Source organism: Erithacus rubecula (genome assembly GCF_903797595.1).
Source record: "Erithacus rubecula genome assembly, chromosome: 1".
Classification (NCBI taxonomy): domain Eukaryota; kingdom Metazoa; phylum Chordata; class Aves; order Passeriformes; family Muscicapidae; genus Erithacus; species Erithacus rubecula.
The window spans coordinates 27,354,447-27,378,442 of record NC_136658.1 but is presented as its reverse complement, the minus strand read 5'-3'; the positions used below and the strand labels follow the sequence as shown (position 1 = coordinate 27,378,442).

General features: G+C 39.9%; 1 protein-coding gene across 1 annotated transcript in view; it reads left to right on the top strand.

The window, feature by feature from the left end:
- Nucleotides 1-12,193: 12,193 nt before the first annotated feature.
- CRACR2A (calcium release activated channel regulator 2A) overlaps nt 12,194-23,996 on the top strand; it is a 51,850-nt gene continuing 40,047 nt past the window's right edge. Inside the window, exons 1-2 of the mRNA XM_079333382.1 lie at nt 12,194-12,306; nt 21,177-21,415. Of these exons, the coding sequence (XP_079189508.1) occupies nt 21,248-21,415 (168 nt within the window). The 5' untranslated portion in view covers nt 12,194-12,306; nt 21,177-21,247. The remainder of the gene's footprint in view (nt 12,307-21,176; nt 21,416-23,996) is intronic.

The following is a 23,996-nucleotide window of genomic DNA, read 5'->3' as shown; positions in this document are numbered from 1 at the left end:
TACAGCTTCTTCATCAGTTTCCTCCAGATAAAGTTTAACAAAGCTGTCAAGTTTAACTTTATGTACATTTTACTGTAAGCTTCAGTTATATACTGGGAGAATAACAAAGCCCTTGCAGTAGGATTTGGCCATAGGTTTTGCTGGAAATGAGGCCCATAAACTTGTGGTTGTTAATTGTTCTGTAGCTGTTGGGCTTGCTGTTGGGATGTTAGCAGTGCCATACACCTTTCTCAGGTCTTATCCTATGGAATTTTTGCCATTTCGTTAAGAGTATTCATGTGCTGCTGTGATTCCTGTCTGGTCAGAATTCAAGACACATTCAGTGCTCATATATTTGATGTTATTGAAGATGCTTAACTGGAAACAATACAGTTAAACTAACAAGGAAGATTTCTAAAGATGTCATCCTTTAGTTTTTAAACACTATAATAGAAAGCTTTCAGTTACAGTTGTGTAGATGGAGTTTTCGTAACTGGTGTGGTTGTAAAGTTGAAGAGTGTTTTTCACATGTAGAAGGGGCAAGAGACAATATTTGGGTAAAGAACAAACCTGAGTACCTAAACACATGAAGAGGCTGAGGAAAGGGCTGTTAGAGTGAAATGCTCTGTCATGTGAAATGATTTGCTATGGAATTGCTAGTGTCCTTTGTTAAGGGACCTAAGTAGCACTAATGGACAAAGGCAAAGTTGAAACCTTTCCAGGCTTTTTCTTTGGCTATGGCCAGTAACAAGTCCCTGTAGAATTGGTAAATAATTGTGGCAGCTGTGGAATTATTTGTGTTGGTTTGTTATAGAATTGTTAATGGACTTTTTGGATCAAAGGCTGTGTTTAAAATGTATTGCACTTAAAGGCACTGCAGCTCCTGTCATGTTCAGGTCTGCTCAGTCATGTGAAAGCAGTGGAACTGGAAGCAGAAGATGGCAACATATCTGGCATCGTAACAGAGGACACAAGTATCTCTTCCTTCTCCTGAGTGCTGTTACCATTGTCTGTCACTGGATCTGGCACAAGTTGTGTATTGTTTCTATTTGTAATTTCATGGCGATTTTCTTGTCCCTAAACCATTTAGGGATAAAATGTATTTTCCTTTATTTTAGGAAGTATGATTTCTGATCCCAGTTGGGAACTCTAGGTTTGACTCTTGTAGGTATGATTTGTGTTTGATTCACTACTACACTAGCTCTGCAAAAGGCACTTTGTTCCCTGCATTGTGTAAAATAATAGCAAATCACACAGGGAATTTGTGTATTATTGAATCCTTTTTATTATTGCACAGTATTCCACAGAGCGTACATTTTATGAAACTAACAAATACATGTGCTGTTGTTCCTTTGATTTTGTCTTTTATTTCTTCTGAAACTGATGTTTTTTGTTAAGAAAACATAAGTTTCTTTTGTAGCACCTCATGGACACAAAGTACTACAACCTTTACTGATCTCAAAAGACTTTTCTGATTGTGTGGTGGTGTCTAGTTTGCTGCTTAATTTGAATTGAACGGCACAATCTTAATCTTACTGCACAATTGAAATTTTACCTCTTCTTTCAATGTTTAATATGTTTTGCTTTTTGTGTTGATGAATTTTGTTATTGAAGATGTCTGTAAAATAACTGTCCTTTCTCTGGCAAGGGGAGAGTGATTATTATTGCAAGCAAAGTCCAGAACTGTACAAGTAGACAATACAGGAAATAGTTGGACTTAATAAAAGGAACAGTGAGAAAGAAAGGGAGGAAAATAATTTCTTGGTCTTTAGAGTGTTAAAGAAAAGGGATCTCAGTGTGATTCTGGGGAAGGAAACCTGCTATTTTCTGTTACTGTTTCATGTAGTGAAACTTTGTTCTCCATTTTGGTTTTACAGCTCTGCAAGAGAGCATGTTACTTTTGGGTATCTTGATCTGAGGTAGAGCTTTCTTACTAAATTATTCTTGTGGCAGAGTGTTTTCACATGAGCACAGCACTTCAGGATGACATAGAAAAATAACATCAGCTCATACTGGCCTCCTGGACCAGCTTTGTTTTTTACAATTGGTGTGTACTCAGTTATTGCTGAATGGATCTCATTTCATCCAGAGCAGTTTGGGAGAGTATCTGTCTGCATTCCAGTTCATTTGCAGGGTCAGTTTGCACAAACTCTTGTTTTTAAGTTAGAATCCAAAGGGAGAAAAAGAGGATACAGCTCTGTTTTCAAATAGATGTCCCAGTACACTCTCATCCAGCCTGGATGTGAGATATATAACATGCTGGCTGGAGTTGGTGACTTAAGTTCAAGGCTACATTGGATGCCAGTTCAGCTGGCAGCTTGAGGACAACTCTCACCCTTTCTAAACCTTTATCAGCACAGATCATTGCAGGAAGGCTCAAGTGTGTCTGTGCAGTCTACATAGTGGAAATTTCTTTCAGGAAGTTGAGTACATGTCAGTCTTAAAATTCTTGTGACCTAAATGTCCATCAGTGTTGTAACTATTTTTAGGCACTGTCCAAAACAGCAGACTCACTAAAGAGCACAGCCCTATACCAGTATAGCTATCTACTCTTCACAAGTCACAAAGAATTCTAGGGGGACTGGTAGATGGAATACTTTGCCCCATTTTAAAGCCAACTGGCCTCTCCTACACCCCTCTCTCTTAAGTCCCTTTGTTCTCCTTGGCTCTGCCTTCCCCTGTTCATCCCCCTCCCCATGGGTGTGTACAGCTCCATTGATTCATGCACCCCTCGTGGTCTGATCCCCCAATACCATTTCCAAAGTCCAGGATGAAATAAGCTTTCACACACTCTTACATGCTCTTATCAGTTAATTTGACTGACCAGATTTGGTTCTCATCCCTGCCTCCCTTATCATGTCAGCCAAGTTTATCCCTATGCTTTCTTGTTCTTGGCTTTGTCCTTTTCTTATAGTCCCTGTTGTGTCAGAAAAGGAAGTAGAGGTGTAGTCACTCTCCTTCCACATACTCGTACAGGTAATTGTGCCACATAACACAATTATCCAGAAATTTTAGTGCCATGTTTGTCCTAAGTTGGGAATTTAGTTGGGAGAGGTCACATTTCATTCCTATGGTAATGAATAGACAAGAGACAGCCAAGGTGAACAATGCCAAGACTGGAAAGTTGCATATTTTAGTGGATTTTTTAATTGGAAAGGTTTTTTAAATGTACAGACATAGGAGAGTATTTGATGTATCTTGTAATAATAAGAAAAAAGAAACACAGTGTAGTGAGAGTGTAAGAATGGGGAAAGGACCTGTTCAGACCATAATCAGTTACATGGAATACCATAAAATTAATTTCCTTGTGTGCTTTGAGCTGTTATGAGTTTGATACTGCTGTCATATTAAGCATTGCAAACCAGCTGGTTCTGACTATTTGCACACTTACTTGCAGGCATTTGAAGATTAATTTACTGCTACTACTTTCAGAGTCTTCTACAAAAGAGAAGACTCCATTGCTCAAAAAAAGTCTGAAGCTATGCTCTTCTCAGCTATTGACTTTTAACTAGAGACGTCATTCATTTCTGTATTTATATTTTGTGTATTCCCTTTGAATGGTCTTTGTGGTGTTTTTGTTTCAGCATTTTCCTTTCTAGAAAAATATTTTTGCAATTAGAGAAGGATGAAAGAAGTGTAAGAAAGGATAAATGTATCAGCATTTGGAAGCTGCTGGGTCCCTATCTGGAGCCAATCAGGAAGGCAGGTAGTGGAAATGACATAATGTTTCCAATCTGAAGCCAAGATCAGTTACATCCATTTCCTGTTTGTCTTCTAGCCAATAAAACCCAAATTTAATTTAAAGGGACTGAAATTGTACTGACACCAAAAGGAACAGCCTCACGTTTCTTATCTTTGCTCAGCTTCTTCACTGATACAGTTTTCTTCCCTTGGACTCATAAAGCAATGTGTAATATATAAACCAATACTGGCAGTGAGTACCTGACTTGTGTCCAGGTTTCAGGAGCAGTGTAAAGCCTTGGCCTGCTCACTACCCTCTTCCTGTTTCCATGCTTTTCTTGCGTTCATGTTGCCATAAAATGAAACAGATTAAGTATCTGGAGCATTGTTAAAAACTAATTTGGAGTGGGAATATGCTAATTCAGTTTATTGTATTGTGTGATGTATTTGGTTACAGACCTGGAGGTGACCAAGTAGCTTGTACATGTAATCTTTTTTCCCAGTCAGTATCTATCTTTGAGGTGGTGGAAGTTGTCCAAGAAAATACCAACTGAGAACAGTTGGTGCAAATAAGCTGTCAAAGGATGATTGGATACTGGATACATTGTGTTATTGTCTATGTATTAACCAGGGAGATTACTTTTAGAAGACTTATTTCTATTAAGGGACTGGCTGACACAAATACTATCATCACAGATTTTGTTTTAACACAACTGTTGAAAATACTGTAGCCTGACAAAGTTCTATCAGCTAACAACTGGATGTTTATGAGAATGACTTTAATAGCAGCTCCAGACTGGTATTTTTTAATTGTTTTGATTTTCATTTTTAAAACAATGGGATAAGACAAGGACAAGAGATGGAAAAGCTGGAGGCACAGGGGAATTAATGAGAGAAAAATGGTTACATAAGTGAAAGGGTTGTATGAGTGTGGATGTACACTGGGGCTGGGGGGTGATGTGGGAAGGGGAGAGAACATAAAAATATTACTGCTTTAAATCTAGCCTTTAAAATTTTTAAACTCGGTTATCATGGTGATCTTCCTGGATGTTTAGTGGGATAGAGTATTGGGTGGAGAGTGAAGGGACTTGTAGTCATATTTTCATGTCTTTTGACACGTTGTGATGAGGGCAGGCTTGCAGAAGTGGTGCACAAATGATATAGAGCTGTCAGAAGTGAGAGGTGTAGCTGCAGCACCTCTTCTGAGCACTGCTGCAAGGAGCATGGGGATAGCAAAGTGTTGCTGTCTGCTGTAAACATAACTGGTTGGCTTCTGGCTTCTCATGGGGCCACCATGCTTCCTGAAATATCCCCACTCCAGTGACATTGCATACATCTTGTCTTTGCATCTGTTCCATGGCAAGTGTGTGGTATCACATTAACTGCATTTAACTGATCACTTTAGTGTGACAAAAGGGACAACTTTGCATTAACAAATTGGAGAAAACTACTATTGCTCTAAATTGTCTGCTCCATGAAGCAATTGATTTCTGGAAAGAAACTGTCTTCTGTTGTGTATTACATTAGGTATTGCAATAGCTCTCCAGTTTTTTGGCCTTTAGCTGCTATGGTAAATATGCCTGATTTTCAAATTTCAGAATATAAGCCTGTGCTGTCTCTTTATAAAAAGCAGGCTTCTATCAAGCATGCTCATAAAGGCGATGAGTTTCTGAAGGTTTTTCTTTGATGCACAAAATCCCTCATTGAGCAGAATTTAATAGTCTATCTATGAGAATTGCATTCAATAAGACAATATAATTCTCTTGACATAGCTGTTTGTTTAAACTGAAAATCCCTGGTTGAAGGTATGTGTCTAACAGAGCCTTGAGCTATCACTGCACTTCAGGGCTGGAACCTATGTAATGCTTCATCACAGATGGACAGCTTGTGGACAAAAATACAGTTTACCATCTCAGCATAAACGTGGGGGGAATTGGTAAGACGGTATATAATTATTGCTGGATTTGATCCAGGATACCTTTTCCTTAGGAGAGAAGATCAAGATTTTTAGTGACAGTGTTTTAAAGACTGGTTTATGGTTCAGCAAACTGTGGAATATTGAGTAAAATTAGAACTGTATCATGGCACAGACTGAGAGAGAAGTCCTTCCACTGTTCTTCTGGCTCCACATCCTCACAGGGAAACATTCTAAAATGGTGTTTTTCTTTAAAAATAAAAATTAAATGCTAATTATTTTCAGTTTGAGAAATATGAAGAGCATGGCTATAAAATGTGATAGGGAAAAAAAATCAACACGAAGAAGTGGTTTTAGTGTTCCTCTGGGAATGTTGTGGTTTTTAATATTTCAGAAATGGGTTTGCTTAGCCCTGAGGGAAAGGGATTGGAAGAGCATGATAGACATGAGCATGCACGAAGACTGTACGCTCGGTATTAGGGGAAGAAATAGGTCATTGTGTATGAGATAGCTCATTTGGTTTCCTTTAAAGCCACAAGAGGTAGCAACTGCTGAGCTGCAGTTAGGAAGTTGCCCTGTTTTCTGAGGGACAGGGTAAATAAGCAGTGTAGACATCCTTGCTTTGGTACAAATACACCTGTTAATTCATGCTTTTTTGTGGAGGTGATGGTGCCTTACAGGAAAAAGTGCCCGTTTATGCAACAGCTCTAATTATTCATCTGCCAATGCTGAGCTGCACATGGCTTAAGGAAAACATTTTTAATTTGGGTTATATGGAAGTAAATAGTGGTTTTTTTTTTTTTTTTTTTTTTTTTGGTAGTTTATTATACATTATGCCTGAGAATGTTCCATCCTAACACCCAGAAAGTCAAGCAAAAGTGTCAAGATGCCTTAATGGATGAACAAGGAGCTCCTGGCTGAACTCCAACATCCAAAGGAAGCACACAAGTAGTGGCAGCACTGAAAGGTGGCTGAGAGGGAAAACAGCAATGCTGTCCTCAGCTTGCATGGACAGGCTGAGGAAAGCCAAGGCCGCCAGGAGAGACAACAACAATCATGAATTATTCAACAAGGAATTAAAGGATATCTCTAGTCATATGCCCTTGTCCTTATGGAAGATTTTAACTTCCCAGGCATCAACTGGTTAATATCATACAGCAGACACAAATAGTGCCAGGAAATTGCTGAACCACATGGAGGATAACTTCTTGGTGCAGGGACTAAGGGACTTAGGACAGGTGCCCTCCCAGCTTGGCTGTTTGTAGATAGAAAGGGTCTCAGGGGTGAACAGGGATTGGGATCATATAGAATTTAGGAAAAAAGAAACTGTCAAACACTGGAAGCAAGAACAGAAAACACAAGAGCACTAGAGAGATCCTGCTTGGCACTGCAGTGAGAAAATTCATGCAGTCAAAGCTTGACTAGAGTTCAAGCTGGCCAGCACTGTGAGGGAGAAAAAAGGGTTTTAAAAATATATTAATGGCAAACAGAGAATCAGAGAGAACACTGGTTCTGATTGACGGAGTCAGTCACCTCACAAATAGGATACAGACAATGTATTTAAGGTATTTAATGCTTTCTTTGCCTCTGTCTTTAACACCAATGATGGACTCTGGGGTCACAGGAGACCTGTGTTGGAAGACCAGGACTGAGGGGATGATGAACTCCCTGCTGCCCCTGAACTGGTTGAAGAGTAGTTGTTCAAGCTAGATGCACAGAAATCTATGGAGCCTGACAGGATTAATCTCAGTATACTGATGGGCCAGGCCGAAGTTATCACAGGACCTCTCTGCATTATTTTTCTTCAGTCATCCTGGGAGTCTGGAGAGGTCTCAGTCAGCTGGAAGCTGTCAGTGTTTCAGGAAGGGTAAAAGGAAGACCCTGGTAATGATAGACCTGCCAGTCTTACTTACCAGTGCCTGGTAAAATTGTGGAGGCCCTTTTGAGAGACAGTTCAGTCATTGATTATAGTGAACACAGGTTCACAAGGGGGAAGTCTGGCTTAACCAACTTAATTTCATTTCATTATAAGGGCATGCACCTAATTGACCAAGGAAAGCCAGTAAATATGGAGTTTTGGAATTTTACCAAGCTTTTGATACTACTCTGAGTCAACAACCCAGCACAAGATAGACAAATCCATAATATGTTGGATAAATGGGGTTACATCAGGCTGGCAGCCAGTCACCACTGGCATTTCCAAGGGCCTAATTTTACAGCCAGTGCCCTTCAGTGTTTTCATAAATTATCTGGACACAGGAATGAAGTGTATAATAAGTAAGTTTGTCAATAAATTAGGAAGAGCTGTGGATGTCCTCAAGGGTAAAGAGGTCCTGCAGAGAGACTGGAGAGCTGAGCCATCATCAACTGTAGGAAATTTAACTAGGCCAAGTGCTGGATTCTCCTTGTGGGACACAGTAATCCTGGTTATTCATACAAACTGGAAGATGGGAGACTGGAGAACAGCATTATGGAAAGGGACCTGGGGGACTGTGGCAAGTTGAATCTGAGTCAGCAGGGCCCTGGCAGCAGCCAGGAGGGCCAACCCTGTCATGAAGTACATCAGGCACAGCATCACCAGCCAGGCAAGAGAAGGGATTGTCCTGCTCTGCTCTGAGCTGGGGCAGCCTCACCTTGACTACTGGGGCTGGTTTGGGCGCCACAATAAATAAAGAATATAAAGCTATTGGAGTGTGTCCAGAGGAGGGTGACAAAAGTGGTGACAGGTCTCAAGGGCAAGACTTAGGAGAAGTGGCTGAGTTTGCTTAGCTTAGAGAAGAGAAGGCTGGAGGGTGACCTCATCACAGTCTACAGCTTCCTGAAGGCAAGCAGTGGAGGGGAGGGACTGATCTCCTCCCTCTGGTGACCAGCAACAGGACGCAAGGAAATGCAGAGAAGCTGCACCTGGTAAATTCAGATTAAACATTAAGCAAAGGTTCTTCACTGAAAAGGTGGTCAATAACTTGAACATGCTCCCCAAGGAAAATGGTGGTGGTACTAAACCTGTCAGAGTTCACTGAGCCTCTGGATGATGCTCTAAGATTCTAAGTCTATAGAACCTGATGAGATTCATTCCCAAGGGAGGGAGCTGGCCAGTGTGATGAGGAATGTCTCTGGCAGGATTGAGGAAGATGGTCTTTCCCTTCTACTGAGCACTCAACCACATCTGGAGTGTTGTAGGCAGTCCTGGGATTCCCGGTATGAGGCATAGATGTATTGGAATAAACCCAGAAAACAGTTCCTAAAATGATTAAAGGATTGAAACATTTGAGCAGGTACTGAGAGACTGTTTACCTTCAAGAAAAGAAGGTCTGGGAGGGAGTTTTATCAATGTATATAAATACTTGTTTGGAGGGATATAAAGACAAAGATAGTCTCTTCTGAATACTGCAAAGTGGAAAGACACGAGGCAATGGACACAAATTGAAATACAGGAAACTCCACCTAAATATAAAAAAGCAATATTTTTACTGTGTGCAATGCCAAGCACTAGAACAGATTGCCCATGGAGGTTGTGGAGTCTCCACCTTCAGAAGTATTCAAATTCCAGTTGGACAAGGCCCTGGACAACCTGACTTTGCTGTGAACAAGGGGTTGTTGGATCACATGACAGCCAGATTAATTCTATAATTAAACCTTGATTTTTAGAAAAGTCTTGCATTTACTTTTTTCAGTGTAGCCCAGTCAAATTCATACTGCACTGCAGGTGACACGAGCATGAAGTCTAAAGTTTATCTCCTTTACTCTGTCAAGCAAGATGACTCTAGAGCTGATTAAACTGGAATACCTCCAGTTTTCTACCTGTCACTTAATGCAATTTCCATTTTGCTGTATATTTCTGGTAAAGTTTACTGTAAATCTGCAAATTTCTTGCAGTATGTTTATGACCCCAGTTCTGTAACTTTTCCTCTGATCCTTGAGCATAAAGAAGGAAAACACGATTTTGAATGTTAGTATGAAATTCCCTCAGGGTGGTGCAATTTCATAGGCAATTAAAAACTGCATTAGAGTAGAAAGACAAAATAGGCCTGCTACTGACAGCCTAACTGCAGAAGAAAATGACCCCTTGCATCCCAGCAGTATGATGGCTTTGCAGATTGGAATAAACACACATCACCCTAAATAAACTGTGAAATATGGCCTGTTTTATTTAAAGGGTGGTGGTTTTATTTTTATATTGCACTTGGCATTTCCTGATTTAAAAGCTGCAAGCTGTCTTCTGCCTACCACATGTTTCTGTTTGTAGTTCTGGCATTTGTATAACCCAGTGGTAGAAACTGTCATCCAGTTTCTAACTCACTGTACATTAAACATAGCAGTCAGAAGGATCCTAGCTCCAGACAATATGCTTTGCACACCAGTATTTTTCAAAATCTCCTGATTTTAGTCCTTGAACAAAACCAAGTTTATGTGTAGATTTCATAGAGGACAATTTTAGACTCATATAAAAGGATTTAATTCTTTCAAGTATTCAATTTAGCACTGTAATTTGTGATGTAGTGCAATCTGTGTTAAGAACTAGATTCATGCCTATGCAGATTTATTTTTGGGTTATGTTTTCTCTTTACAGTTAAGCGTCAGTCTCTGACATCACAGTATATGAGTTTACTGCTTTTCAATCCACTTACTTCAGGAGAGTGATATGGTAATGAATTTGATTCTGGCTGCTCATGAAGAACAAATTGTGGCTGCTCAAGTCCATTAGAGTCTTTGTCTCCACCATCACCAGCTAGGGAATGGAATGCATAGGAAGGTGTATGATCAGAAAGTGCTGAAAGAAATCACAGCAGTGCATGAGTGTAACACAAACCACAAATTTTTACTATGAGAGAGAATAAAACCAGAGAGCATTGGACCATTTCTAGCTGTCTCTCTAAGGCTATACTCCAAAGTACTCACTACATATATATATAACAACAACATTAGCTGTCCAGAAAAGACCAAGAAAATTTAATTGACCAGCTCTTCTACTATTGCTTAGTAGGCCCCACAGTTTTCTTACAGAAACTGGAAAGTCTAAATTGCTTCAAACTGAATTGTAAGGAAGAAAACAGAATGACTGGTAGCAACATGATAGCTAAGCAGTCTTCAATTTCAAGATATATTCCCTGGAATCATAATACATGAAAGTTACCACTACGTCTGCAAATGCTATTTCAGTGAGCTTTTCTGCTCATGCATGTCACAAATTCTCTGCTGTTCTGAAACTTTTTATATTCTGTCTTCATTTTCTTGAAAAGCTTTTGAATTATGTCTAGTACCTTGTGGCTGATAGTGCGAATTCTTTTCTCTGGAAGAGTCTAGTAAGATTGCCCACACCTTTAAAAGAAAGGCAATTCTGTATTTTACCTTCTATTTTAATCACTTAGCAAATGGTTAAATAGAAAAGTTAGCTGAGTCAAATCAGCATGTGCAGAGTATTATAACTATTCAGCATGCTGATGATTTCATGATAAGTACCTGTGTGCCTGTTTTCACCCCCTGTACATATAAGGCAGCTGCTGTGGTAAGCAGATTTCAAATATTTACCTTTTTTTACAGAGCATGGATGTGAGCAGTAACTGTCAAGTAGCTCTTTACTGTATGGTAAATCCACACTCAAGCTTACCTTGTTCTTGAGCCTACAGTCAATCACTGTAATGACTGAAGTTAATATTTCCCTTTGCAGAAGCCATCCTAGTCAAAACCACATAATCAACTCGATGTACAATAACTGTTTTAAATTATTACCTGTAGTGCTTTGTAAGTAGTTTTTTCAGGCTTACGTATGTGTCTGTACTTGGCAGACTACCTGCTGATCTTTCTCACATCACCCCTTGTAGCTGCAAGATTTGCTGTTTACCAGAGCTCTGGGATTGTAGCTTACTTTAGGGTGGTAAGCCTGAAGGGTTTCAGGCTGTTCAGGAAAGATGGATTGGAAAAGCAAGTAGGAGGGCTTGTACATTGTGAAAAGGAGCACCTTGGGTATAAGAAGCTTTACCTTGGGAGAGCCTGGATAAGGGCACCAGAACAAACGAGTGCAGTTGATGTCACAGACCTATCTGCAACCAAATCATCTGATCAAGAGGAGGGAGGTGAAGCTTTCTTTGGGCACCATGCCCTAAAACCTCTTCTGCCGTTTGGAGACCTTACAGTGATGAGAATTATGTTGAAGTTTTTTCTCTTCTTTTGGGACTACTCTGATCCCAGAAGCAGGTATTTTTCAAACTTTACTTTTGGTTAAGCGAAATCTTTGAATCAAATATGAACCAATTCTGCCTCCCTTCTACAAAAAGAACTTGGAGAGTTTGAGATGACAAGGTGGGGAGATCCTAGCAGGTCCCTTTGGACTGGTCACCACCTTGCTGTGGATGAGCGTTCCGGTGCCTTTCCAAACCATCCTGCCCTGAGCTGTTTAGGTTTCCCGTACCTTCCCCTGGAGAACCATCACGCACGCAGCCCTGGCTGCAGGAGGGACAAGCAAGGCTCGCCCTCCTCGCCCTCCCCTGGCTCTCCGATCGCCCAAGGCCAGGTGATACCGGGCGGGGCAGCGGGCACGGGCTGCAGGTGCTGAGGAGGGAGGGAGGGAGAGGGGCCGGGCCGGCCGTCCCGCCTCTGGGGCACAGCCCGCCTCGCCCGATTATGTCACCCGTGCTCAAAACAAAGTTAGGAAAGTTGTTTCAGCCTTTCGGCGCTCTCGCTTGCAGCCCGGGGAGCTCCGGCCGGGCCAGCCCGAGGCGGGGAAGGCGCAGGTGAGTGGGGACAGCACCGGGGCCCGGAGGAGCCGGGGCCGGGACGGCGGGGTCCGCGCCCGGCCGGGCCGATCTCCGGCGGGGAGGAGCCCCGCAGAGAGCCGCGGTGCCCGAGCGAGCCCCGCTGCGCGGCGAGCGGCGCTTCCTGCGCAGGGCCCGGCACAGGACCCGCTCCGGCGCTGAGGGCAGCGGGGCCCGGCCCTGAGGGCGGCGGGGCGCGGCGGCCCTGGGCCCCGGCTGAGCTGCTGCCGGGCTGCAGGCGGCGGGCGAGGGTCGGCACGGGGTCTGGAGAGCCCCGCCGGGGGACCGGGGCCGGGCGGGGAGCGACAGCTCCGAGCGGGCTGCGCCGTGTGACTCCTCCCGCCGCGGGATGTGTCCCAGAGCCGCCGCTGCCGCTCTGCGAGGCGGGCGGGCGCTGTCCGGCCGAAATCCGCGGGAGGCCCGGCCCGCTCCGGAGCTGCCCCGCCGGCTTTCGCCTCCCTGCAGGCTCAGAACACAGCGGGTCTCAGGCTGCACACTGCCTCCAGGCCCGCCAAACACTCAGTGAAGAGGAAGGCAGAGCTGTTCCTGGTGGTTGCATAAAGGATTCCTGTGTCCCCCTGCAGTAGTCTGGTGTCACTCTTACACTGCTGTAGCACTTACGTGATCTCTGATTTAGTTTTCTTTCTTGACACCGAAGGCTTATGATGACTGTAAATGACAATTATAAAAGAAACGTACTGCTACCCGGATAATAGATTTCTTATTGTACACCAGTAGAACAGAGTGACTGCCTGTAGTGAAACGTGGGTAGTGTCACAATTGGAAGAATGGCGAAATCCCTCAGAACACTTTGGCTTATTAAATGTGCTCTTCTATTTTCTTAGTTGCAACTTTGTGGTTTTCAACAGTAGTTTTCAGCTTAGTTTCGCTTTTCTTTTTAGAATACATGAATTATTCTGATGCATGGGTAAACATTTATTTGTTTTCTATGAGTTGTTGTAAGAACTGGTCCTCATATTTGAGTGTCAGTAATTGTACAGATCAAAAGGGAACCCTTACACCCAAAAGTAGAAGGGTGAAAATTAAATGTTGGTCTTCTCTAGACTAGATTCTCATCTTTCATGAAATCAAGAAAATCAAGAGTCTGAAGTACAAAAAGGCAGATACATTTCTGTGAATGGTTTAAGTATTAAATGAGATTTAGGGCATCAATAGTTTATAGTCTGATGGTCTGCCTGCTCTCAGAGACTGAAGTTCACTGCTGCTGAAATGAACAGGGTATGTTTGGTTCCTTGTGAGCTACATCTGCCACCACCACCACCCTTTTTTCTTATCTTGTGGTGGACTAGAAGATAATGGTTCAACAAGTAGCAGAAATAAATGCACTAAAGAGCATCACTCTACAAGCTTTGTTTGTGGTTTCTTCAGACCACAGGATGAATGTGCTGCTTCTAGCAGGTCTCTCTTTTCCTCACATTTCTGTTCATTGACAAATAATATCCTATCATGATTTTTTAGGTGGCTAAATGGTAGATAAATAGAGGAATAAAGAGTGTAGTGATCTACCCTGATTCCCTCTCCATCATTTGCTAATTTGCAGTCTAAATATCTATGAACATACAGTCCCAACATGTAAGTTGGGAGTAAAACATCTCTTGGGTTTTGTTTCTAATGTTGAAAAATGCAGCTTTAGTCAGTTTAAATTCAACCTGATGTAAAAACATAATTGATTCCACTGTTCATGACCTAATCCATGCAAAACCACCAGGATGTCTGTGTCTGATTGAAACAGAGTTTAAAGATTTTGGGCCCATCTTATTCCTTAGTTTCACAGAGATACCTTTCTGAGTAATTGGCTCACAGAGAAGTGGTAGTGGAATTTGTATCTCTGTTCAAAAGAAATAGTGAATTAAAATCCAATTAAGAATCTGTAATGATGCATTTTTAATTGTTTGCATTGCAAGACTTTTTTGTACAACTGAACAGGATGAAGTACACCAAGCCTCCTAATCAAACACAGATAAGTGGATTTGTTTTTATGTATTTCCAAGGCCTTGGAAGTGAGCTGTGCAGAGCAGATAGCATGAAGGTTATCTTGTTCTGCATATAGGAAAATATGACTCTTTTATTATCATATTTTACCATTACCTTTTCCAGTAGAAAAACAGTGGACTAGCAAATTAAATACTTCTGTGCCTCACTGACATGCTCTTGCCCCATAAAACCTTTCCCACTGACTCAAGTGAAGGTGTTTTCCAAAGGCAAGTTTGCAGTTTTAGAAATTCTGAACTTTTTGAAGTCAATAATTAATGCCAGCTTGGCTTCAAACCGAGTGCAAAATAACTAAGAAAACACTTGGAATATGTCTCTCTGTCTTCTAGTGGAATCTGCCTTAATTTGGGTCCTCTAAGGTCCATGGCAATGTAGAAATTTTCTGCTAACTTTTTTCCATGAAAAATGAATTCTTATTTGAAGAGAGTATTTAGTTTGCCTCTCAAAATCCTTTAACTTAGGTTAAAAATGTAACATTACTTGAAAAACTAGAAATAGAGAGTGTATTTTAGACTTCAAGCCAAATTGTTGTTGGTTTTCAGGCAGATAAAAGGTTTTGATTTTTTTTTTCAGAAGTTACATTTTTAGCGAGGACTTTTGGAGGAGGCAGAATATTTAAAGGTTTTTTTTTTTTTTTTTTGTGAAAATGGTGTACTTTCAAGATGTTTTTGTCAACCTGATTTCAGCAGCTGAAAGTAGCTCCATTTAGCAGTGACTCATTAGGAAAACCTGAAAGATAAGACAATTAAAAGGGGTATATACTATTTAACTTAAAATTTTTGCAGATCTTTCCTTCAGAGGGAAGGATTTCCAGTGCAAATAATTTGTCAGCAAATGGAACAGCTCATGTGAATTGGCAATATCTCCTGCCAGAACATCATGTTACACCACTTACTAATATAATGCTGTTATCAATATAGTTAATCACATTTAATTTCAGTACTTGGAACAATGCAGCACAATAAATTGTGCTTAGAGGCATTTTCCAGCATAAATGATTCTGTCATTTTTTTTCTGTGATTCTTTGCAGTCAGATGGACTCAGCACAATTTTAACTTCACTATGTTTGCAATGTGTTGCATATGTTGTAAGATGCTCCTTCTTAACAATAGTTTTTACATCCCTTGGTACTCTTGTATCACCATCCTGCTCAGGTATTGTGTAGGTCAACAGTTTGTGAAGATACAAGGTTCTTGCAACCTGCAGGCAGGCAAGGCACAAGAGCAGGGAGAAGAGTTCTACTTGGAATCAGTTTTCTTGAATAAGGCAGAAAGGGCAGAAGGAGGGAGAGGAGACAACTGGTCCTTAAGCCTGCAGGGACTACAGGCAGGGTGCTCTCAGTTCTGAGGATCTTGTGATTATTCTGCAACAGTGATTTCCATGATGATTGCTGCCCCTAAATTCAGTGTCCCTCTATAAGGAGTTTGCATTTCCAGGCAGCTCTTAGCTTTTGATTTCTTCAGTTCATTAAAAAGGAAGCATCCAAAGCAACGAGGCAAGAGGAAAAGATGTATTTCTGCTAAAATATTGACCTAGAGTAGCTTAACTTCTCAAGGATCCTAGCAGCACTTAGCAGGCCCCTTTTAACTTCATCCTGCCTTTTTAGTATGGACCCCTAAGAACTGCTTAGATTTAGTAAATAAATATCCTGTTAGTTGTTTTTCATTAGTGTTTTCATATTGAAGAGCAGGATGGGGAACAACTGAATATGTCTGCTTACTTTGGGCACCTGAACTTTCATACATGGATAGTTTTATTTACTACTTCCATAGAGGCCAGCAAGAAGCCAGGTAGCAAATCTTAGTCTTCCTCTTCCTCTGGGGAAGCTGCCCTTTGGGGGAAAAAATTTTTCTTACAAGCCCAGTAAAAGCTATTTGCTTGGATGCAGAAGATAAAAGTTTAATGAAGACATATTCACCAGTCAGAGTTGGAATTCATAGGTCACAAAATTGACATAGTTTGGTTTTTTTCCCCAACATTTGTATTGGTGGATTCATCTAGGGACAAATGCCCAGTGGGGAATAAGTGGTCTCTGTCCAAAGGCTCTGACTATCTGTTTTGGAATCCTTAATACTTAATCACTTCAAGCATATTTTCTGTTTTTTCTCCTGTTTCACAGATAATGTTGTTGAGATATATCACTGCTTCAGATATATAATCTGGATTTTTCTCCTTATTCTTTCGCTTTAAGGTTTTTTCTTTTTTTTTTTTTTTTCCTTCTTTTTATTTTTTTACTTTTCTTAACCACTAATCTTCTGAAAAGGAAAAATTCATTTATATGACTTTGATGTATGTATAACACACAATATCTTCTCGCAGATCTTTTTCTTTTACTTCTGCTGAGCTTCCTTGCTTTGAAATAAATTTTAAGTAATTTATGAAAACATAAAATCTTGTTGTGGCATAAATGAAGTTTTAAGCTTTCAGATAGCAAAGTAAGTGATTCTGATGGTTCCCCTAACCTTTAAAAGCTAATCAGGTCTGGCTGGAGAGTTTCTCTTAAGACTCCTAAGTTTCTCTTAAGAATTTAACTGTCTGTTAAGACTGATTCTAAAACAGAATTTGGTTCTCCCACACAAATCTACTTACACGAAAGGAATTTCTACATAACTTAGTTTTTCCTTTTACAGGCCAGTGGATGTAGGGTTGCTCTGCTGTCTCTGCCTTTGCCACTCCCCTGAAATTATTTTCAAGGCACATTTCTTTCAGACTACCTTCTTGTGGTCCCTCATAGGAACTCCAGCCTGCCTTGGATCCCTCTCTCCAGAGGGAAACTCCCCACAGCCACTCCATGGTGCACAATCTCCTAGGATGAAGAGTCACGAGAGATCATGTACATCATGAGAGGAGTGAATTCAGGCTGTGTGGAAGAGGCTTTGAGGATACATTTCATCACATAGATTTTCTGACTTGCATGTTTTTACTTGAAAAGCCAAAACTGGAGGAATGAATGTCCTCTTTGTGTCTAAGTGTCCATATGGTTAGGCCAAGCTTTATAATGCTTCCATGAGAGCTTAAAGGTTGATTGTCTTAATCATAGTTCAGGAAAAAAAGGTATCTTCTTGAGCATACAACTTTGTATCTCTGCTAGTTGTTTTGAGTGTGGGACCTGAATTTTTACATTGGATGGCCATAAAACCTTTTTTAAAATGGCTAGAAGTAATACTGAAGTCCACTGATCTAGTCCTCTTTCTTGGGAGTGATCTCCTCAGCCATTATTTGCAGATTTGTGTTTGGTCTGTTCTTCCACGAGGGCAGATCTGCGCTTCCCTTGCAGCCAGGGATTCAGTGCTCCACCTTCTTTATCCTTGGGTGGGTTTTCACATCTAGCTTCTCTGACATGTTTGCTTCTTGTGGATTGTATTATGTGCATAGGGAGCATTTTTCTCCCACCCTGTACTTAAAAAACTTCTGTGTACCTGAGCTTGGTTATTGTTCTCTCTTTGATTTTAGCAGTCTCATTCCTCTTTCATTCTCTGTAGGTCCTGCTTTTTTTGATTCATCCTTGATGGACCACTTGACCTTAATTAAATTAAATAACTTTCCAGTTTGAATTGAAAGGATTCTACAACAGAGTTCACTGTCTAACTGGGTGAACACTTGTTCAAAAGCAGGACAGAGCAATCTGGAACAGGATTACTTCCTTGTGGTGATATATTGTAGCTTTAGGAGCTTTTCAGCACAAAGCTGAAAGGTAACTAACTCTGACACTAAGTTATTTCTGAAGAGGTCTCTGTTCATGTGTCAGGCATGCTACACTGCAGCTGTGGGTTATTTTAACAGATATAATTTGGTTGTAGGAAATAAATATTTATTGTAGAAAAAGTATGAAATCCATTTTTTATTTTGTAGTGTTTGTTAGACATAAGTGCTCTCTCTCATAACAATGTTTTGTGCAAATCCAAGGTGACCTTGGTATTAAGTAAGCTTACTGTATTTTTAAGCGGATGATATGTTTTGAAGTGTGCTGCAGAAAATTTGTACCTGTAGAAACATGCTAAGAAAAATATTTCACTGAAACCTAACCACTGAAGAGATATCAGGCAAAACAGCTCTCTAGGTTTTTAACTATCACAGCTGGGGAGAATCGGGTTGTCACACATCATGACTTGTGAAATTTGTGGCTCAACATTGCTCTGTACTTCTGGAGCTTGGTGATTTGCAGTAGACCTGACTGGAAATGATGAGAATGCCTTTTGGAATAATAACATTGACCTGCCGTTTGCAGACCTGTCCAAAATTTACCTCATGATTAATGGACAGAAAACCTCATAAATCACACATCCTTGTTCAGTATCTGAAGCCATGCTTGTTTGCATCAGGTCATGATATCATATGATACCCTATTTTGCACAGTGAAGTGTGTTTGTAGGTAAAAGAATGGAAGTCAAAGGTCTTAATAGAATTGATTTTGTAAGCCATTCATTTTCTAAAGGAGATGGACGAGTGAATGCAACTACCTATGTTACTGGAAACTGGCCTTGAGGTGATTTCTGAGTGCCGATTCAGTAATGTGGGACAAATTGCAGTTTTAATCTTTCATGTTATTACCAGCATTTGCAAAGTATCAGGACACTGCAGGAATTATGATGAACTCCATTAGCTTTAGAAGCTGCCATAAGGATTAAGAGTTTTTGCAGATGCTCTAATTTAATTTTCTGCTGTATTGAAGACACTTTCTGTGTAGCAAGTTTTTATGATGTGTGTAAAAGGTGGGGCAACTTATAAGAAGGTGAGGCTCTCATGATGCATGTAATTTCATTTTGTGGTATGGAAGTATTTAGAAAGCATGGTGGTGTTTGCTGAATTGTACTGTTTGCTAACTGCAAACAACTTTATCAAAGTGTATATTGTGTCTTTTTGTTCCACCTTTTTAAATCTGCTTTTGTATTTCTGTTCTTTCACTTCTATTTATTCCTTGCATAGTTTTTCATAGTTTTTCTTCTTTCCTAAGGAAGTCTAATGGACTGTGCAGAGGCAGGCACTAACAACACTATCTTGATTAGCTTGGCCTGTTCCTGAAGTTGTGGCCTTCTGAGAAATTGTTGAAAAAAAAAATTGAAAAGTCTAATATGTTGGTGTCATTGCTAAGTTGAAACTGCTGGCCTGGATTGTTGCCTCATACACTGGTGTCAGCCAGGAGTGAGCTGTATTGAAGTAATGGAGGTTCAGGTGTATAAAAGCAGTGTGAAAGGAGAATATTATCCAGACTATGACACCAGAATAGTTTGACTGTGGCTTTCTATCTGATCACTTCTGGGTGGCTATATACAGTAGAGCAAAGATTCATCTGGCTCATATACTGTTTATAAGACTGTTGTTGGAAACGTCATGGGAGGGATTAAGAAACATGGCAATTATGGAGCAATCTTTTCCTTTGTGTATCTTCCCAGCTACTGAATGTTGGTCAGACTTTCTGAGCCAGAAATTTTCCTCTTAAGAGAAAGAGATTACAGCTGTTCAGGCAGCTGTAGTAGGCAAAAGCCCATGTTATGTGTGACCAGAATTCCCCATGACAGCATTTTCTAGCCTTGTTAGATATCCAGAGTTGCTGGCATGGGTGCTCTGACAGGATTTGGTGCCTCTTGAGCTGTGGGATGTGGCTTGCTCCAGCAGAGGTGTTGGGTTTGTCAGGCACTCCTGACAGCTGTACATTAAAATTCTAGCAAGAGTTCTGAGAGAGGAGTTTCCAAGGTGGAAATACTGGATACGGGGTTTAGACACCCCTTGGCCTCTCTCAGAATGTTTTTTCTTCTACTGCTTGTAACGCTGCTTGGGAAGATTCTGATGGGTTCTTTGGCCTTGTAGCCAAAGTTATTTCAGCTCTGGAAAGTACTTGAACAACAATCCTGATGATTGAAGTGATAAAAGAGAGGAGGGAGGTAGAGGAAAATTACCAATGTTTGCAGATTTTTGTCACATGGTTTCAGAGGGGATAGGTGATTTGCTCACCAAAATCTTAGCTTGATCAATGTCAATGGCCTATTTGCAGTAAATTTATACTTACATGCAGTGTGGGAAGTCCAACTGCCTGGCCCATGGCTACCTGAGAAATCACTTTGTCGTAGGAAGCTGTGTGAGTTCTGGGAAGTTCTTAGCAGATGCTGTACTCCAGGAGTGCCAGGTTTGAACTTAAGCATGGAGCAAAACAGGCTGAGTTGCTCTGTCTATGTCATCAGAGCCTTTTCACCTTAAGAGGCTGCACAGACAAGCCTAAGCTCTTGTTTCCTCATATTACACCTTCACATCCGTGCAGTGTTGAAGTCTTTGCTCTGAAAACAGTGTAAGTTCCGTATCTAAACAATTTTCACTGGCCTCTCTGGAGTTGCTCCAAGCTGTGCCAGTCATACTGGATCAGAATCAGGCTGTATTCTATTATATTAGTCAAATGCCTTACAAAATTCTTTGTTCTGTTAAAAAATTTCTGACAAATTTGTGTTTACTTTAGATAGACCTACTTAGATAAGAACTGCAAATTCAAGACAAATACATGAAGTCAAGTTGTAGTGACTTTAAATTACTCTTGCCTTTACCTATATTTCTTGTGTTCTCTTGTTCATGTTGGTTGATTGTCTTTATTTTTTGTCAAACTGGCTAATTTTGCTTTGAGATTCCTTTTCAGGGCTAGTTTTGTCTTCTTCCCTCAGACTCCCCCTTCCTTGTCCATCATCCCATTTGCAATGTCTTTACTGCAGCCCATCAAGGGTAAGCATTTTCAAAAAGCTTTTTCTTCTTCTAAGCTTTGGTGCCTAATTAAAGAGATGGTTGCTAAGAGATTGCAGAAAGCATCATTAAGAGTGTCTGATTTGCTTTTTTCCTTTTTTTTCCATCCACAGGTTTCAGATCAGAATTTATGGGTAAATGGGATTGCAGCATCCTAGGATATTCCTGAGTTGAGATTGTAACCATGGACAGAAGAAAAGGAGACTGCACCAGTCCTGTGCAGCCAGGAGATGCAGAGAGGAGTAGGACTGGAGAGCAAGACCCAGAACTAACTGTGTTGGGAAAAGCACAGGAGTTCTTTGATATTTGTGATCTGGAAGGCAAAGGCTTCGTCACTCGTCAAGACATGCAGGTAAAACAAAATTGGTTATGTGAAATGCACAATGAGAAAGCTCCTAAAGCCCTTAGCAAGTTCAGGCCAACTAATTTAGGGTTAAAAATGTCAACACCCTCCTCATAACTTTAAAGAGATATGTGGGATTTAAAATAATATCTTTTAAGTCTTACATAATGCTTGTGTTTTTTCTCACAAAAGCAACAAAAAAGTGGAAAATCAAAGTAAATTAAGTTGTAAAAAATGCCCCAGGAATTCAATTCTATTTTTGCTGAAGACATGGCAACACCATTAAATTCATTACTTTGTGGTTTGCCACAGTGTCAGGAGTGCATTCAGTCCACCAATGTGATCCTTTTTTCCAGCAAAGTTGTGTAAATAAAGTCTTTCACTGTGGCTTCACTGTCAGACAATGATGAGCTCTCAGGCAGTGATGAACTCTCATATATATATATACATATATATATGTATGTAGGAAGTATAGAGGAACAGTATTTTTAGCATTATTCAGTGTTGGCAAGAATCTTAGGAAATTGTGCTTAATATTGAGGGCCCAAAATCAGATTTTCTGGATATACTGATGAGAAAAAACAACTATATAAAAGCTTTTGAAAATGTGATTGTGACACATTCAGAAGTGATGATTTGAGCAAGTATGTGGCAGAAAACAGGAATGTACTCATGCTTGACACTCAAACCATAATTTGTGTTAATCCATTTCTACTTCAGAACTTATGGATGAAACATAAGAATTGGGGAGCAAAATAATTTCATCATGATCTACTACTAAAGAAAGCATATAATAGAAAATTTAGAAACTTTCCCTGTCCTCAGAAACAAAGTTGTCTGTCTGTATGAAAACAAAGTTGAAACAACTTTAACTACCTATTTTGGAAAAGCAAAACCCTCCTAAGTGAACTGCTCAATTTGCTAGCTCTCAAGAGCTTTCTTTGCAGCTGTGTGCTGCTGAGTTTTCTGATGACCTCTGTTAATTATGCAAAGTTGAAAAAAGAGAGGAATGCAGATGCTTGCTCTGCTCTAGGCTTTGCCAATCTCACTAAAGTAAACGAGTGCAAAAAACCAAATATATTGCCAGTGGTAATTTTTGGTAAATACAATGCCACAGAGAGTTTAATGGATTACAATTTTGCAGTCTTTCAAAACTGAATGGCATATATTTTTATCTAATGGTAACCCCATATATTTATATGTATGTATACGTGTATAAAAAGTTTTAATACCTGTTTTTGCAAGGAATATAAAATTATTTGCTTCTGTTTGATTCTAAGTTTATGCTTAGAGTGCTGCTAAATTTATACTTCAGGTTCTAAAACAGATATTATAAAAATGCAGCAGAAACAGGGTTACAAAGAACAAATAAAGTTCTATTTCATTCTTCTATTTCATCATGAGTGTTTGTTTACTATATCTGAAAACTTCATCTATGGATGTAAGTGCATCCTTTAATACAGAAATAAAGGACACAGGACATTTGAGATGGTGTTTCTATATATTGATTTAATTTCCTTCATTTTTCATAATGTTTGCTCCCTATAAGAAAAACATAAACCAATAAAATTAATACATTTTTTCCTTAAAAAGTACTAACTGTTGATCGCTCTTGCATTGTGCTGTTTGGTAGGTCTGTACTGCTTATCATTCCTGAAGCTTTGCTTCAAATATAGGATGCTAATGCTAAGCTTTTTAATCTTTAGTCATGGGATACAAGGCATGATTTCAACAGAGAGTGCTAAGTATCTGAAATTCGATTAATCTTGATGGAACAAATCTTGCAGTGTTTTTTTCTGTGTCTGTAACAGTAATTACACTAAAGATTTACTCCTCCTTGACTGTATGTTGTTGTTTATTGTGAGAGGATGTTAATAGCTGTTTTTTAAAAAAAAAGTTAATTCCTCTTCCAAATACCAAATGTACCCAAAACAACAAAAGGTTTTCTGAAATGCCAAGAAAGAAAATTCTACCTTTGACTTGAAACCGCAGTTTCATCTGTTGGTCCTTGAGGTTATAATGAATAATGAGAATTAGTGCTGTAAAATGTTTTGTTCTAATTTGCATGGGAGGATTGGGTTCAGATGTTGCTCTTAGCTATTTGACTTCTGTCCTTTTATTTAGCTGAATAAAAGCTTAGAATTTTGAGAGAATTAAGCCCAGATATCATGAAACCACAGAGCACGTTTGGTGGCAGTGTAGATATCTTTTTTTTTAAGCTACAGTGGTGTATCTGAATATGTTTTATTTTGTTTTATTTTATTTTAAAAATATGAGGAGCCTTGTATTGAAAAGTCCTGTGTATTTTTTGCAGTCAGCTTGAAATGAGCAAATAAACAAAATCACAACTATGAGACCAATAACATTTTGCTTTCCTAGCCACAAACCTCCTTATTTTTTTTATTAAGAAAAAACCCCAAGAGGCTGGGAAAACACTGACTTAGTCTTTGTAAATGTGTCCCAGTTCATAGAAGTCTGTAATTTATCTAGAGGGAATTTCATGGAGCAAAATGTTGGTATATTCCTTAGAATCTCCCATTTTCATACCTTTCTTGTTTTTCCAAGAAAACACAAGTAATTGTGGTATTTT